Source organism: Caloenas nicobarica, chromosome 1 (assembly GCF_036013445.1).
Source record: "Caloenas nicobarica isolate bCalNic1 chromosome 1, bCalNic1.hap1, whole genome shotgun sequence".
Lineage (NCBI taxonomy): Eukaryota > Metazoa > Chordata > Aves > Columbiformes > Columbidae > Caloenas > Caloenas nicobarica.
The window spans coordinates 74,750,021-74,767,237 of record NC_088245.1 but is presented as its reverse complement, the minus strand read 5'-3'; the positions used below and the strand labels follow the sequence as shown (position 1 = coordinate 74,767,237).

The 17,217-nt window shown below is 41.6% G+C and overlaps 1 protein-coding gene across 3 annotated transcripts in view; it reads left to right on the top strand.

Moving 5' to 3' along the window:
• Nucleotides 1-3,811: 3,811 nt before the first annotated feature.
• Nucleotides 3,812-17,217, top strand: part of ATXN10 (ataxin 10) — a 101,410-nt gene continuing 88,004 nt past the window's right edge. For 2 of the 3 annotated variants that reach the window (XM_065644605.1, XM_065644624.1), the window contains exons 1-3: nt 3,812-3,962; nt 9,961-10,152; nt 13,263-13,345. In XM_065644605.1, coding sequence (XP_065500677.1) covers nt 3,838-3,962; nt 9,961-10,152; nt 13,263-13,345 — 400 coding nt within the window. In that variant the 5' untranslated portion in view covers nt 3,812-3,837. Of the gene's footprint in view, nt 3,963-8,216; nt 8,285-9,960; nt 10,153-13,262; nt 13,346-17,217 lie in introns of those variants that run through there. The other variant, XM_065644614.1, reaches the window with a different exon arrangement.

Genomic DNA, 17,217 nt, shown 5'->3' with positions numbered 1-17,217 from the left:
TACAGCTTCAAAGCTTTGTGGCCCAAGTCATGTTTAATCTAATACAGGCCCAAAATAAGAGACAGAAAACTAATATTTATGCCGGAAATACAACATGCTGTGGGAATTTCTTCTTTAGTGTAAAGTAAGTTTTTCCAGAGCCCAAATTTTATCTTCTGATGGAAGTTACCTGCAATAAAAAAAGGCAAGGCTAGTATATATCTTTTAATTAAAATGAGTGACCATCTCTCAACATTTGAGACGTGAGGAATTCGAAGGCTTTGACCTGCTTTGCCCCCTGCAGAGTCAGCGTTTGCTGAAACGGGGAAACTGTCTTCCTCCAGTTTTTCAGCTGGGATGGATCTTTCTCTGCATCCAGCTTCAGAAACCAGTGCCTCAAGAGACTGTTCTACCTTTTAATTTGATGCAGAACTCTTAAATAGGTTCTGCATCATCTTATTTTCAGATGGAGTCATCCGTTCTAGGTGGATCACTTTCCTCCTTCTAGTTCTCTAAATCTATGCAAAGAAAAACTAATGTTATTTAGATTATCAACTCTTTGGGGGGAAAAGCTGGATCTTTAAGGGATCTGCCTGTGTTCACAGAATCAGACAGATCAGATGAGCTCAAGGTACAAGATCTGTCAGTAATCTGGTAAAAATTACTAAATTCTATAAGTGATATCCCTGATACCCTGCAAAACTCCCTTATGAGAAGCCTATCTCAAAGTATTGCATAGCCTTGTAATAAAGGTCGTTTTGAGTATGTTGTTGAGAATGAATGGAAGCATGGAAACACTAAAATGAGGAAAACAAAAAATGCTGTGGCTGTTTAGGGCAGAAAAGAAATTCAAAAGCGATCATATGCATAGGCAAAATTATTTTTCACAAAGATCCATGAGTAATAATAATAACAACTGAAGAGGCATTTGATGAAACAGGCAGCAAATCTAACCAGGATAAAGCTGGCCTATGGAAATCATTGGAAGAAGACATTACCAAGATCAGAGGTCTGTTAAGATTGCCAGAAGAAAAGACTTTTCTGTTCTACCTTGTTTTCTAAGTGTTCTTAAAAGGAAAATACTTATACATGAAGCTGCTGCATGCCATCTAACCTTGCCCCAGGGTAAGCACAAGTTACTTTTTGTCTTCCTTTACTTCAGCTGGGGTTAAGTCAAAGCCTTAACAGTCTACTAGTTTGCATTACAGAATTAATGCATCGCCATCCTGATGTCTTGGACACCTATGGTCTAGTCTGTATTTTCAGCTATTTGATTTGGAATATTTTGCAATGTAACTCATAAGTACTACATGAAAAATCTGTATACTCGATGGAGTAAAAGCTGGGTAACTGTTGCCTTAAAATACTAGGTGTCATTGAAAAAAATCCCTAAAGAGAGATGTTTGTAAGGGCTAAACAAGAAATTGTTGCTTACAAGATTTGTGTTTGACAAATGACATGCAAAATGACAAGTAAAAGATGAGGAAGGTTGAATAAGTTTGTGTTGCTGGCCCCACTGTGTCCCTTCCCAAATAGAGTAGGATAAAACCAAATACACAAATGTATTTGCAGATAATTTTCACAGAGCACATGTGACTATCTTGCTGGATTTCAGTGTACTTTACTGTTTCCTTTATTGAAGTTCTGATCAGCTGGTTGCCCAGACATACTGAATCAGTGGTCAGCAAGAACATGTAGAACAATGTTGTTATGTGCAGTGCCAGATCTTGCTGGGGTCATCACTGTCCGGCACAACATTTTCAGCTGCAGCCAGGACACTTCTGATGCTTCACTATTCTTAGTCTCAAGTTTCACTGCAGTTGAAATAAATCACTCTTAACAGTACTTACTCTTAACACTCTTAACATAACAGGCAATTCTTAAAAGTAATAGGAGCTGTTGAAGAACTTGCATGATTGCCAAGGCTCTTGCCTCGGATCTTTTACTTACTTAATTTCTCCTTGTTATTCGAACCAATTTATTTTTGCTGTAGAGCTGTTGAGTGCTGCTGGTTTGTGCATTAATAAGTAATACACAATAATTACCAGGAAGAGGCCTGGAAATGACACTTACTAATGGACAAACAAATTTGACAGTGGTCTTAAAAAGCCTGCCCCACTGGTAACCCAAGTCATGCAAGTTTATTTCTAGAAGAGGGATACGACCTCCAGGTGTGTAGGGGCTGCCCTGGGAGAGGGGTCCCCTCTCCCCCTGCAGCGCCCTGGCACTGGTCTCAGGGCCACAGGTAGCAGGGAGATGCGGGGAGGAAGGCAGGGATGGGAAGAAATCAATCACTGGTGTGTTTTTCTTTCACCCAGCTTTCTGTTGGTGTAGTCATTATCACGATAAAGAATGAATCCTGCCAGCAATTGCTAACCTAAAGATATGGAAATCCTCTCAGTTTTGGTCAGTCTGCTCCTCTAACAAAGGCCAGAGTAACTTGCAAAACACCTAATCAGAAACTATACAGACTACTGGCCTTGCACCTTTAGACATTTTGGAGCCTCACTTGAGTCTTGCTAAAACACATATCTCAAGACTGTTGGATAAAGTGTCCTTTAGCTGAATGTTGCTTATTATACGCTAAAATGGTTATGTAACCGATGTGTACAAATGTGTAACCAATTGGCTCTTCAAGGTGTGAATGTAGTGACAAGATTTTGTGTATAATGGCTGTTACTTTTCTTTCTGGCATGCTGGCTTTGTTCCAGCATCCAGACTCGTGCAACTCTGTAATAGCTCATCTCTGTGTACTACAATTTGGCCTTTTTTTGCATGCTGGGTGACAGCACCCTGTTTTTGGGACAGCATTGGGAGGTATTGCTTTCAGGTTCCTTTGACCACCTTTGGTAAACTTAGTTTAGTTCCAACTAATGACGCTTTCTACAGCATTTGGCCACAACTAGGTCTTTTTATCCATGGGCAGCTTGACATTTCTCCCTCAACATACGTATGCTTTTTGTACGCATGCTTATTGTTTGTGTGCTGGACCCTTTACAGGCAGGCACCTCCGACAGCAGATGGGAAGAGCAGAAGGCCCAGACTCGAGGTCTGCGGTGCACAACCAGCCTTCACCCCGCTCCCTGTGGAGAGCCGAGGGGCAGCGCCAAGGGTGGCTGTGGGCCCGTGGAGTGATGTGCAACCATAGAATCATCGAATGTCCCGAGTTGGAAGGGACCCACAAGGATCATCGAGTCCAACTCCTGTCCCTGCACAGGACAACCCCATAGTTCACACCATGTGTCTGAGGCCTTGTCCAGTCTCTTCTTGAACACTGTCAGGCTTGGGGCCGTGACACCTCCCTGGGGAGCCTGTTCCAGGGCTCCACCACCCTCTGGGTGAAGAACATTTTCCTAATGTCCAACCTGAACCTCCTCTGGCACATCTTCCTGACATTCCTCGGGTTCTATCGTTGATCAACAGACAGAAATATCAGCGCCTGCTCCTCCTCCTCCCCTTGTGAGGAAGCTGTAGCCGCCATGAGGTCTCCCCTCAGTTTCCTCTTCTCCAGGCTGAACAGACCAAGTGACTTTAGCCGCTCCTCATACAGCTTCCCCTCCAAACCCTTCACCAGCTTCGCGGCCCCCTGCAGACACCCTCCAACTCAAGGCGCAACAGAAAGCTGTCCCCACGGTTTATTTCTCACGGGGGGGGAACGCCAAGGTTTGCGCCCCGTGCACCCACGCCATACGCTACCGCAGCTCCCGCAGGCGGGGCGGCCATTTTGCCGCCGTGCCCCGGGCCGGCCCAGCGGGCCGGGTCAGGTCGCAGCGCCGAGCGCACCGCCCGTCCGCCGGGGCCGGGCCGCCGCCATTTCCGCGCGCCGGGGGGCGGAGCCGGGCCGCGCCAGGGCCGGCGATGGCGGCGGCGGGAGCGCTGCCCGCGGCGGCAGCGCGGCTGGGACGCGCCGTGGCGGCCGCGCCGCAGGCCCGGCTGGAGAGCGTGCGGGCGCTGACGGGCCTGTTCCGGGAGGCGCAGCCCAGGTAGCGGGGAGGAGGGGCCGCCCGCGGCCACGTGGGCCGGGGGAGGGAGCTCCGGCCGCGGGAAGCGGCGGCGCTGGCGGGCCTGGGTGGTCTGTGCGGCCGTGTGCCCGCCCGTGGGTTGCCCCGCAGGGGCCGCCTGGGCTCTGAACGCGGTGCTGCCCCTCGGGGTGTCGGCTGCGGGCTTCGCAGAGCAGCGGCCCAGGTGCCGGCGGTTCCTGCCATGCAACCTCTGCCCCCCCTGCCCCCATCCGCGCCCCGCCGGGGGCTGTTCGTGTGGGACCCGGGAGTTGTCTGTGGGGCTGGAGCCAGCGGGGGTGACTTGTTCCCTCTCCCCTCCTTCCCTTTGGGGTGCCGTGGGGAGCTGGCAGTCTGACTGCGTCCCTGCGCTGCTACCAAAAAGTCGGGAAAAAGACTCCTTGACGCTGTTTTGAAAGTGTTAAAAAGCAGACACTTTTATCACAGTGTGCCGGACGCTCGGAGGATCGCTCCTCTAATCGAGCGTGCGCATGATCACTTCTTGGTATTTATCACATATACCTATTGCATATTCATTTTTTTCTACCGCTCAGTTAATGCATTAAACGTAAATTATTTACATAACCCCGCCCTTTGCCGGATGTCCATCTGTGGTATTTGAGAGTCTTCACCAGGGGTCTCTTAGTGGTCCCCCGTGGTCTTCACAGCCTGGTCCCCCCCCCCCCAGCATCGGCTTCTTGACCTGATTTTTTGAGCATGCATATTGTCATTTTGTGCTGCTACTCAGCAAAAGTCATGTAGCTCTTTCTTCATTTAGTGGAACATTCCGCTTTCCCAGCTTGCAAGCCAAGGACATCCCGCTTTGCCTCATGTCCAGTCTCTATAGAGCTGTTGTGTTTCTGTTACATTATGCCTAGCCTTGCTACATTATGCCTAGGCATTTCTAAAAGGTTTTTGTTCCTGTTATCAGTGCCGGGGAGGATAGTTTTGTGTTTGTCAGTCACAGGTGACAGCAGTTGCCCCCCTGGGGCAGGTAGGCTCAGGTGGGTTGCAGCTGTGAGAGTGGCTGCTGTGGGGCAAAAAGTCACGGTGGGCCCTGCAGGGTGGCCAAAAAGGGGTAGGACGTGCCCGTGTGAGGCCCTGCGGGTGACGGTTCCGTACCCGTGTGAGGGCAAGGCCTTGGGACGAGGATGGTGGTTGTAGGCCTCGGTGGCTGGGGCACCTGCCGTGCGGTGGGGTGGGCTGTGGTGGCTGGATGCTGCTTAGGGGCTCTAAGGTAGAGAAAGAAAGCAGGGGGTTAGTGGAGAAAGCGAGGAGCCAGTATGGAGTGTTGCTGTTGGGGTAAGGTGGGGGAGAACCTCTGCAGTGCTCCACAACACTGTTGGCTTTGGCAAAGGTTGGGCATGCAGAGGTTCAGCTGCGTAAATGGGCTTAGGATCATGGGTTTTGCTCTCTCTGGAAGGTGGGAGGAGGCATAGGTTGGTGTGAAGCTCGTGCTCACTCTTCCTAATAGTAGCTCTCTGAGGATTATAACACCTAAGAAAGAAGAAATCAAACTTTTTAGCTTAGCAAAAAAATTACGGTGGTGGTGTGGTGTGGGTTTCTGTTTGTTTGTTTTTGTTTTGTGGTTTTGTGTGTGTGTGTGGTTTTTTGTTTTTTAATTCCCAGTGCTATGTTTATTAATTAAATCCACATCTAAAAGTTGTGGGGTGGTGGGGGAAAGATGTACTTCCGAATATTCTCTTGTGACCTTTGTGTGTACAGGAGATGTTCTTCTCGTGTTCATCTCAGTTTCTCTAGGAGAGGAGGACCTGTGCAGATTTTGGGCTTACATGCTGATGCTTTCTCTGCGTATTTCTTGCTTTCCTCCCTGAAACCTCTGCCTCTGTATTTGACAGAGGAGTAGATATTCCCCCAAATAACCAAGTTTTATGGGTACAGGCGGGCTGGAAGAGAGGCACTGTAGTTGCCCTTCCAGAAGGACAAGGCTATAGTGTTAGCTTACATCCTATAGCATATGACACAAAGGATCTGAGAGTAACTTTGGCAATACATTTGCCAACTGTGGAAGATACTGCTGTTGGTGCTGTTGAACCAGAAGACATGACCGAATGGATGTTTGGTACTTAAAACTGTGATATTCAGTGACAGTTCTTTTGTTATTACATAATTGTTCAGCATTTATGGAAACAATTTAAAAATATGAGTTCTAGTGGTCTGTAATTCAGAGGCAAATAAAGTGAGGAAAATAATGCCCCAACTACAAGATCGTGATGTGGAATTTGGGAGATTTGAATTCAGCTGTGTTCTTCACTTGAGACTTCCAGTGCTTTTGAGCACATGGCCTGGTTTCCTTATGCTTCCATTATTAATCTACAAAATGAATAAAATGACTTTATTACCAGGAATATTGTGAAGATAAATACTTTAAAGGCCACTCTGCTTGCAGGAGTGGAGTGGCATAAGTACCTAAAAACCAGAGTGGAAATACAGAATTGCAAACTTCTGGGTTGTTCTCATAATTCCTGACTAATTTCATGATTTTTGGAGCCCTAGTGTTTTGAACAGGGTTGCATTCATGTTTTTAACTCTATGTTCACTGGGATGTCATCTTGTATAGTTTCTATTTTTAGCAGTCGAGCACTTAGATCTTACAAGGGGTGAGAGTAATCTTCCTTTTGGCATGGATACATGAATAATAACTCTTTGTTTTGACTTAACAAGAAATTGTGCGTGCCTTCCTTGTCTGAGGGCTGGCCTGTTTGTACCCTTTGCTTCTGCTTCCTCTTGTATTCCCACAGAATACTTGATGCTGAAATCAAGGACAGGTGGCAGCAGCAAATCGTGAAGATCTTGTCTTAAGTACGAAACATAGGAAACAGAAGGTTTTGGAGTGTCCGCAGAGCAGTTCTGAATGAATGTCAAGGCCTATTTACAATTGAAGGTGTGTTTTTTCATCTAAAAGCTCCTAAACAAGTTCCTTGCTAGTTTTATAAATTAATATTTAAAGATTAGGGGAAAGGTTATGGAAGGATAATATTTTCCTTTTTTTTAATTTTCAAAAAAACTTTTAAAATACTTAGCTGCTATTATTATCTGTATGTGAATTTTTGACGTACCACTGGAAAGAAGATTGAGTTTTAAAAAATGGTTTTAAGCGTTGCTGTGGAATAGTTACCTGAAAGCACTCTTGACTGTTTCTTAATGTTAGCTAAACAGTTCCTGCTCTCCTCACTGATTTGAGAAGTTAGTTTTTTGTGAAGAAGGATGATTTTAATTAAAATTTCTTTGTAGTGCACACTCAAATTGCAATGCTGTATAAATGCTTAAGTACGAGAGTCGCATTTAAATTTTCTCTAAAGAGAATCCTGCTTTCCCAAATAGCCTTTAAGTCATTCCGTGTTCATTTGGAATAACTTTTGCTTGTACACTTAGGCTTTTCTTTTCTGTTATAAGAAGAGATTTGATTTCTGCCCAGAGAGATCTCACTTGAGCACATTCATTTTCTTTCATACTGTGCAAGAGAGAGATTCAGAGTTTTGTCTCTCCTCACTGAAATGTGAAAATCCACATCTACTTCCACATTCACAGTGAGGACAGGCACTCCCTTGTGTACCTCACACTTACTCCATTAGGACAGGGAAGAGTTTCATCTTCGTATTTTACTGGAAATCTCTACATTTAGGGTTGGTTTTTTTTTTAACTTTCAGTCTAATATTAAAAGTTGTCACAACAGCCCAGTATTCTTGTGATCCAATATCTGACTAAAACTTCTGCTGTATGACTCTGTAACAAGAATGGAAACTTTACCAGGATAAGAATAAGTTTAAAGTGGCCTTTTCCCAGTAGAGTCACAAGAACGCGTACAGAAGTAATTGCAGCTTTTTAAATTTCTGTTTTACCAGTTCCAAATAATTTAATGTTGTACAGTAGTACATGTCCTGCACTTACCACTGATTTCTGTATTTTGATGTTGGGTCAGGAAATGACCAGTTTCATCTGATAATGGAACACATAGGCATAGACCATGTGTTGGATTATAAATATAAAGGAAACTGCAATTGGATTGAGAGATTTCCTATTTTAGAATAATTTCGGTGTTTAAAAACTCAGCTAACTAACAGCTAACGATTCTGTGTGGCATCTTCACTCAACAGAGAAAACACAGCTCTTGTGTGTTTGGGACAGGGCCTGACTGGGTGCTCCTTTACCAGACCATAGCTCTTCTGATGTGTAAAAAAACTTCTGCCTGGATGGATTTACCATGTGTACTGTGGTACGTCAGCCACTGAATCTTCTTTTACATGCACACCTGTGATGAACTGGCAGGAGCTGCACCGCTTCTTGTAAGTGGAGGGTTTGAGTCCCATGAATGTACTTTCTCAGGTCTTAAAAACAAAACCAAATTCTAAACAGCTCTGCTGTTTTCTTTATGACTGAGGACCAAGTCTGCTTTTGGTCTTTCTTGTACCACTTTGGTTTTTTTTCACCTCAGTATTACACAACTGTGAAATCTAGCTTTTTTTTTTTTTTTTTTTTTTCTCTCCTCTCTCTCCTCTTCCTGTTGAGAATTCCCACTGATGCTGTGGTGATTTTTTTATGTAGCTGGAGATTGTGTGTGTTGGTCTTAATCAGATGTTGAGGTTGTAACATAACGTGTATTTCCTGGAGGTCTGGTATCTAATGTAGCAATTTAATGATATTTGTATACATGGCTTGGTTTGTGGATATGTGATCACTTATGATGAAGGGTAGATAGAGTTTCTAATTGTGTAAATATTTAGATGTTTGAGGGAGCAGCAGAACAGAGGTGATACTGTATTATCCACTAATGCTCGATCAATGAATTTTTAAGTTCTCCTTTAGGAAAAGTTTTCTGTGTGAACGTATTTTGTTTAATATTAGCTTCCATTTCATCTCACTTTCTTCTGTTCATAGCTTTGGAGGTATTTTTCAACTTTATGTCTCAGATCCTAGCTTTCCTGTTTGATCTTGAGTATGTGACAAGTCTGTTTACGGGTCAAGGAAGCTGTGTCTGGATTTCCCTTTTTCTTTTTTTTTTTTTTTTTTTTTTTTGACTCTGATCAGAAGTATTGGGTGAGCAAATTTATTGAGCTTTCCTGTAGCAATGCCATCAACTGTCTTTGGTGTGGCTTCTTACCACCAGCATGTAGTATCAAAACTGAGTTAGCAATGTTTGTAATGTGTTGCCCTTATCTCCTTTCTGAACATAAAATCAGGAGAGTATGTGAATAGCTGTAGTTTGGAAACATTGTGTGTATCTGTGTGACAGATCCATCTGCAAAGGTGTGTGTCCGTCCGGGGGAGTTTGGAGCTATGTGGTGCAGCAGCATCAGCTCTCTCATCCATTCATATAACATCTGTCTATGGGCTTATGGTTTCGTAGTGTTGTTTTCCCAGGTCTTGATAATCTAATAAGTGACATGGTATTTTTTGTGTTGGGATAGTTGTCTGCTGAAGTAGATGGAGTTGACTTTCTCTTTTGGCTGTGATTCACACACTTCAGAATGATGCTAGTGCAGCCACAGGCATTCTGCATGACTCGTTCCCCCTCTGGTGAAATTTATGACAAGATATTTTAAAATGGAGCTTCTGGTACCTTCTTCTGAAACATCTAGTGATAGACATCTAAACTGTCTTTATTAATTAAATAAATTCCTGATTCTTAAAACAACATGCAGTGTTATGTCTAATCGTGTTATCTATACGTATTAGGAAGACTTCTTGTTTGGTTGATTTTTTAGATTCCAAAGAGCTGTTGGAAAGCTGTAGGAAGGCTAAGGCAGCACAACTCCCTCCCAGCCCCTTTTTTGAAGAGGCTGGTGGGACAATTGTGGGCATATATTTTGCTCTTTCCACTTGAAAGACTTTGTATACTAAGGATAGTTACAAATTGATGCAGAAACATCTTTGGGTTTACAATAAGAAGTGTAACTGTCATAATGTGATGCTTTTTGATTGCGGCACACTTTTTTGTTCACTACAAATATATTTATTTCAGAGAAATGGCAGAAGAAAGCATATTTCGGAATCTCCTGGAAATCCTCATGAGCGCTTCAAGTGAAATTGAGCAGGTCTGCAAGGACTCCTGTGGATCGGTAGATCTACACACCTGCCTGCTGCTCATAGCAGAGTGTTTCAGATGTCTGAGGAATGCCTGTGTTGAGTGTGCCAAGAATCAAAATATCATGAGGTATAGTTATGATCCATTTTAACCCATACAAAAATATAACCTTCTGATGTTTGTGTGGTTTTATATAGAGATTCTTATTTTACACTGCTGTGTTAGTTGATTTATTAACTGATATTTCCTGCTTGATGCAATCTCTTGAAATGAAGTATGCAAGGAGCAAAAATAGCTGACCTATTTGTAGATCAGAGTTTGGGGCACTGCTGAATAATGGAACAAAGTGTTTGTATCCTTAGTGCGAGTTGATTATGCAAGCAATATAAGCCTTTTGGAAGTCTGACTGTAGAACTATCATTTTTTCTCTTTTGTTTATTTTTTGGATAACATAACAAAAGAATAAATTGTCTTAATTATCAGTTACAGGATATTTTTAAGGTACATTTAGATCTGTCTGGCATTCATGGCAAAGTATAGCATGTAGAATTATGTGTATCAACACTGATACACATACAGGTAAACTGATATTAATGGATCATAAGAAGTCAGTCTTGTTCCTTAAGTTATTTAGACTCTCTTTTTTTTTTTTTTTTTTTTTTTTTTTTGCCCGCGTCTGTTGCAACATTGAGGGGATGCCTGGGATACAATCAACTGTAGTTACTGAAAAGCTGGTAGCCTACCCATTGCTTAAAAAAAAACCCAACAACCAAAAAAACCCAAATGAAAACAAAGACAAACAACACAAACCAACCAACCAAAACAAACCAAACAACAACAAAACATCTCCTGCTCCAGGAAGCCAAAACTAGCCAACAAAATACCGCAAAATCTGTTACAAGTTTGTTAGGTCACGAAGGATTGTTGTGGAGTACAATCTTAAATTTTGGTTTCTTGAGACTTGTGAAATTTAGTTTATTGAACTAAATATAATTTTGACATGGGACCAAGTTGCAACTTCTGCACTGGGTCAGGATTTTGTTAATGCTGCAAAAGTTGCAGGACTTTTCATAGAAGGCATTGGCTTTAGAATAAGGTTAAATCTAAATTCAGGCTCTTACCTCTTTGTTCCTGCCACTGCTAGCACTTGTGATCATGTTGTGGGCCAAGGAACTGATCTGACAGAAAATTTATATGCTTTTTAAAAAATTTATGCTGGTGGATGTTCAGCCAGACTGGGTTCCTTATCGTGACTTCCGTAGCTTCGTAGTTACTCATATTAACAAAATGGGGGGAACAGAATTCCATGGCTGGGAGTTGGTGGGATTGCCCTTTGGTAGCATGACAAGTACAACCTAGTTATGGATATCTGAACTCCATTAGAAAGTAAAAAAAATTCAGATATCCTGCCTGTTTCTGAAGAAAAATGTGTTTTGCACTGGTGATACTGATGCTTGCTCTCACTAGGCAGTTAGCAGAACTTTGCTCATTTAGGAACCTGGATGCTAATAATTGTACTTTCCTTTGAACTGCAGGAGAGAGAAAGGTGTATGTGTACAGAGAATTCTGACTCTGCAACAGTGAAGGACTGAGTGGGTCACTTATCGGATACTGTTTTAGCTTTGTAGCAGCATAATAGTTTATGCTCCTTTTAATACCACACTGGGTGCCTTGAGCCAGCTGTATATCAGCCATATGTTTGTGTTGATTTTAAACGGTTGCAAATGCACATCTTCTTTAGGGATTAAATGTCCTGAATGATCTAAAGTTGTGAATGGGAGGAAAATTATGTGCTTTTGATATTAAAGTATGCGACACTCAAATATTCCCCCAAAAAACCCAAGTTACAAACTGTTGATCAAAATCAAAATTGCATTCTTTCCTAGAAAAAAATCAAAGATTGTAAACACATGGGTTGTGTAACAGCTTTTAAACTATTGGGGAATGTTAAGCTTTGTTCCTTACATGGTCATTTTTTTCTGCTTTGTGTGCTGTGAAGAAATTTGGGGTCTGAAGGAATGGGAAATGTTTTGATTTTAATAGATTGTATGTATACAAGTGTGCGTATGTGTATTGTATGTTTATATATGTATCTTTAGCTTCTCTTCTGTGTTAGAACTTAATGAGAGAGAGCATATGTTTATCTAGCAAACATCTGCATAAGACAAATATTCATCATTCATATGTGATGATATGCTATTTTTTTAGTAGCTCATGCTTGGGTGTGGAGGTTTGGTAGCGAAGCTATTGCCATGCTCTGAAGTTTCAGCCACTCTCTTCTCTTTTCAGCTGATCTCTTCTCAAAGAGCTTGACTGCTGAAGTACAAATGAGTTAAAAGCTGAAAACTTCATATGTTTATACCGTATTCTTTTACTTCCACTTTTTACTCCTGTTGTATGCGCATCCTGATATGGATGTTGTCTACCTCCAGGATTGCTGATCTTGGCTGTAGAATTATTTTGGCATTTTTGATTCCAAATGGCTTCACTTCACTGGTTTATCTTCACTGTCACTGTGTTTTTCCATATCTGGAACCATGTCTGTTCAAAGTCAGGTTGGATGGGGCTTTCAACCACTTGGTCTAGCGGGAGATGTCCCTGCCCACAGGACAGGATTGGGGAATTGGGCTAGATGATCTTTAAAGGTCTTCCCACGCAAACCATTCTGAGATTCTACCTATGAATCTGTCTCATTGGAGAAAGGATAAATGATTACTTGAGCTTCCCTCTGGGAGTCTTCTGTGTTTCCCTTTGAACTGGCTCTGTTGTTCCTTTGGTGGCTGTGACTAATCAGGCTGTTGGTATTTAAAAATCCTTGAAATTTATTGCTAAGTAACATACATTTTCACTTTCCCTGAACACTTGAACTTCAAACAAAGCAAAGTTTTTACACAAATAAAGCTGTTTAAATTGCAAGAATAACCTGCTCATTTTTAACATCTGATTTAGGAGAACAGCAAAAAGAGAGGAGAAGATACTTAGCTCTGAAGGTACTCTGTCCAAAATTGTTCATACGCAGGCTGGTGCAGTAAACCTGTTCCTTTTGCTTCTGATGATAGTGTGGCTACTGATAGTCAGGCATAGTTAAGTAGGATTAACTGCTTTTTATTTCAGAGTTTCTGAAGATGTTAGACTTGCTGTTAACTTCAGTGAAAAGCATTTTAGCTTTATTTGAGTATATTTCATATCGAGTGATTTTTTTTTTTTTTTTTTTTTTCCCCCCCACAATTTAATAATAGGAGCTTGGGTCTCATCTCAACCTCTGTCCATTTGATCAATTTGCTTCATGGAATACAAATCAAAGAAGAATTGTTATTGACTGGTAAGGCTTTGGATTTTGTTAAATAAATAGCCCGTACTACATTTTTTTAGCGTGAGGTGTCTTGTGGTGATGCTACCTTACTGATGCATTTTTTTCATTGTTTTCGTGAGTTGCAGTTAAGAATTGAGGGGATTTCTCTTATGCTGCTTGAAAAAAAAAATCTCAGCCCGAAGTCTAGTTCAATTGTATTTTCCCTCAACAGTTCCCTGTAGATTGTTAAACTATAAATATGTGGAAACTTCTTTAAAATTCACCAGGATACTTGATTTGCAAAAAGGAAAAGTTCCTGTAATACCTTCATTCAAAATATGTTCTGCTGTTTTACTGTCTTTTTATTTGATCTCCAAACATAGTGTAATGAAGAAATACTCATTTCTTTATTTTGATGACATCTAAAATAATTTATATGATTCCAGCAAACAAATTTTGGCGGTGACTTTTTAATTTATTTTTTAAAATCTTCGTTTCTATACTTGTTGCTGGTCAGTCAGGATAATATCTGCCAAGAACTAAGTACTGGTTTGAGTAGTGTTCACATTTCTTTAACTGATGGGTTTTTTTCTTTTCATGCAGTGAAGGGAAAATATGACAATAGTATCCTTCCTCCTTAATAGTAGTTATTGCTACCAGTTTCTACCAGACTGATTTCACTGGCTATTAAGGCATTTTTGGTAATTCTATTCACAATCTGCGTTTCTCTTTGTGTGCACATGGAGCTTGATACAGAGCATTAGACCCCAGTCTTTACTGTCTGTGGTTGCAGAGAGTAGGAAACATTTGGTTTCTCTTGCTACCTTTAATTCTTTTCACTCCCTTTACTTGGATGAGGTTTTTACTGGGTTCCTGTTGCTGCTTTTCTATCATTTCATGAAAGCAAGTGAAACTACTGTCATACAGTAACTTGCCCTCAAACACCTTTATGAAGCTGAGAAAGAGCAGTGAAGTCCAGGGTACTGTTTTTCTTTTTGCTGCTATTTTTGGCTCAAAATGAAGCCTTTCAGACATGTGATGGTATTATGCTTAAGCCATGTGCACTCATTCACCTGTTGCTGGAATCCTCCTTCCAGGGAAGGATGGGTGATGCTAGTACAGTCCTTCAGTGTCAGAGGACCAGAACTAAACCCTGTGGGTGGCAAAAAAAGAGGGCTTGCTCGATGACTGTGAAGAGGAGGAACTGATAGCACATGGGAGTGACTCTCAAGCCATGTCACAGGGCTGGACAGGGAGGACTGGGAAAAGGCATGGTGGGCAAGAACGTCCTGCCCACAGTGGTGAACCCCTTCGTAGACCAGTAAATGATGGGAACTAAAATGCTGGTTTTGTCCAGCCTGATGTTGTCCCTACCAGGGTCCTTGACAGCACTAGGCTCGAAAGACTGTCCTGAGGAAATGGCCTTCCCACCTTCAGCTCATTCAAAGCATCAGGAATTGCAGTGTTGAGAATACCATCTTTCAGTGGTGCCTCCAGCATCCGCAGGAGAGTGACCAGGATGCACCCTGTGTAGGTTACGTGCATGGCCTGAGGTCTCCCCTTCAGTCCTGTGGCTGCTGACCCCTCCTTAATGGGTTATCATATGCATGTGTGCTGTTCTGATGCTGCTGGCGTCTGAAGAAGCGGCAGTGAATGTTACTCAGCAAAAAAGAGAGGAGGGGCTGAAATCCAGTAATTTGATTAACTGCTTCAGACTCCTTTTCTGAGCCAGAGGATGCTGTAAAATCTCTTTTTATCACCACTGAAAATCAAGGAGGGCATTGACTAGAAAGCTTCTAACAGTATTTCAACAAAAAGTGTTTTGTAACTTACTTTACATAGCCATTCAACAAATAAGTTTTAGTTATTACTAAATTTGATGCATTGTCCCAGGATAAATGGTTCGTTTGCTACTGTATGTAGTATTGATCTTATTGGGAAACAACTCAATGAGCATGGCTTAGATATTCTATTTATGTTAGTACAACAACAAAGATTTCTGGACAAGTGAGCATTGCTAATTCATTGCTGAGTGATCTGATTAGCTTTGTTCTAAGTGAAAATTGAGGTCCTTCCACAGGGTATACCTCAGAAGTTAGCAGTTACATTCAACTGTGGATTATTAGTTGTACTTTTAAAAGCCAGGCAAATTGCTAAATTGGACTTGGATAGCACCTTTGAAACCAAAGAAACCGAAGAAATTATTAAATGTTACTGTGTTTATTAACTGCATTTCTGCTTCTTGATTCTCCTTGTATTTCATATAGGAAGTCAGTCACAGGGCTAGAGTGGCATGTGTATTTTGTTCTAGTAGATAATCAGGTGTTACGTGGAATATTTCAAGTTGTTCATTTGGATATGTGTCCCATTTCCTCTTTTAAATGGCTGCTTTGATTTGATGATCCCTCTCAGTGCCCGTTTATATCCTTAAGGTATTTTAAATACCTTCATGTTACTTCCATAGCAACAAAATGCAAGGGTAAAGGGGTAATGCTGTATTGCAGAGTAAACAACACTAAGTGATGTTTCCATTTGTGTCGCTGTGAAAAGTTCCCAGTGCAAATAATTGTAGGCTAAATAAATTTGAAGTTCCAACATTATTGTATTTATGAGGAAGAGAGATTATGCAGACTGAAAAATTATTTTAACCTCAACTGTGGTGTGTTTTCAGTCTTACCCATTGGTAACTGTTAAGACTGGTAGATCTCTGAGTGGTGTGGTAATTTTTGTAGGAAGTTCAGTGTAGTACAGTTTGTAATGGATAAAACCAGAAATGCAATAAAGTATATATTCTCTGGCCACTACTGTGACCAGTGTGGTAGTTCTAAGGGAGGAGACAAACTGCTTCTTCAAACATTAGTGATCAAAGCAACAAAAAAGAAGTGCTCTGCAAAGTGGTGTGATTAAAAACTCTTGCTAAGATTCATTCAGTTGAATTCAGAGTCCTTTGCATCTTCTCTAGAAGAAAAACTTTTAAAAATACTTTGTCTTAGGCTCAAGTGTTATGGTTAGTTTGGCTCCTCACTTAAGTATTTTTACTGAAACAACTCTACTGCAAGTTTTCAGCATAGCTTTTTTTTTGTGCTATAAAAAGTTAGGTAAGTTCCTCTATGCTTGTAATATACTTGTACCAGCCAGCTGTGGCAAAAGTTGTTGTTTTGAGTACATGATATGCCACTAAGGCAATGTGCCAGAAAACCCGGAGGTGAGTTAGTATGTCTGTCCTGGAATAGCTCTTTAAGGCTTCAGATACTTTTAAAAATAGCTAGTGAATTCATACATATGGCATATAAAGATTGTCCAACCCCACCTGCAAGCCAGCCATCCCTGTAATAATAATAATGTAGTAAAAAGATTCTTAGACCTTTCCTGTATAGTGTTGCTGCAGATAGCTCTTTGTCCTCACACTTCCTCCTGTCTTACTTCCCAAGTTAGTTTTAGTTGCATTCCATAGCCTAGTTTCTCTTCTCATAATTACTTACAATACATAGTAGTATTTTATCTTGAGCAACTTGTATTTTGTAGTACTTAGAGAAGGGAACCTACTCTAAGGAGTTGCACAGCGAAAGCCAACAGCTAGATGAGTGCAGGGAGTTGATCGACAATGATGCTGAACAAGTGTTTAACAATTGGTAGCCCTTCTGGGCAGCATCAAGACTGATTTGTCTCGGATAAGTCAGACATGCTTGTAAATGTGCTCTCTTATTGCTCTAGCAGTCCTCCCTCATTTCTGCACGAGTTAGAACTTCCCAGTCAAGTAGAAAAAAAGTTCAAGTGCTACACTTCTTGGTCTGTATCTGAAAACTGGACTTCATCTCCACCCTACCCTTACCTGAATGTCTAGGAAGCGGGTGATTGTGTAAGGAGGCACTTAACCTCTTACATTATGGAGCTTGGATATT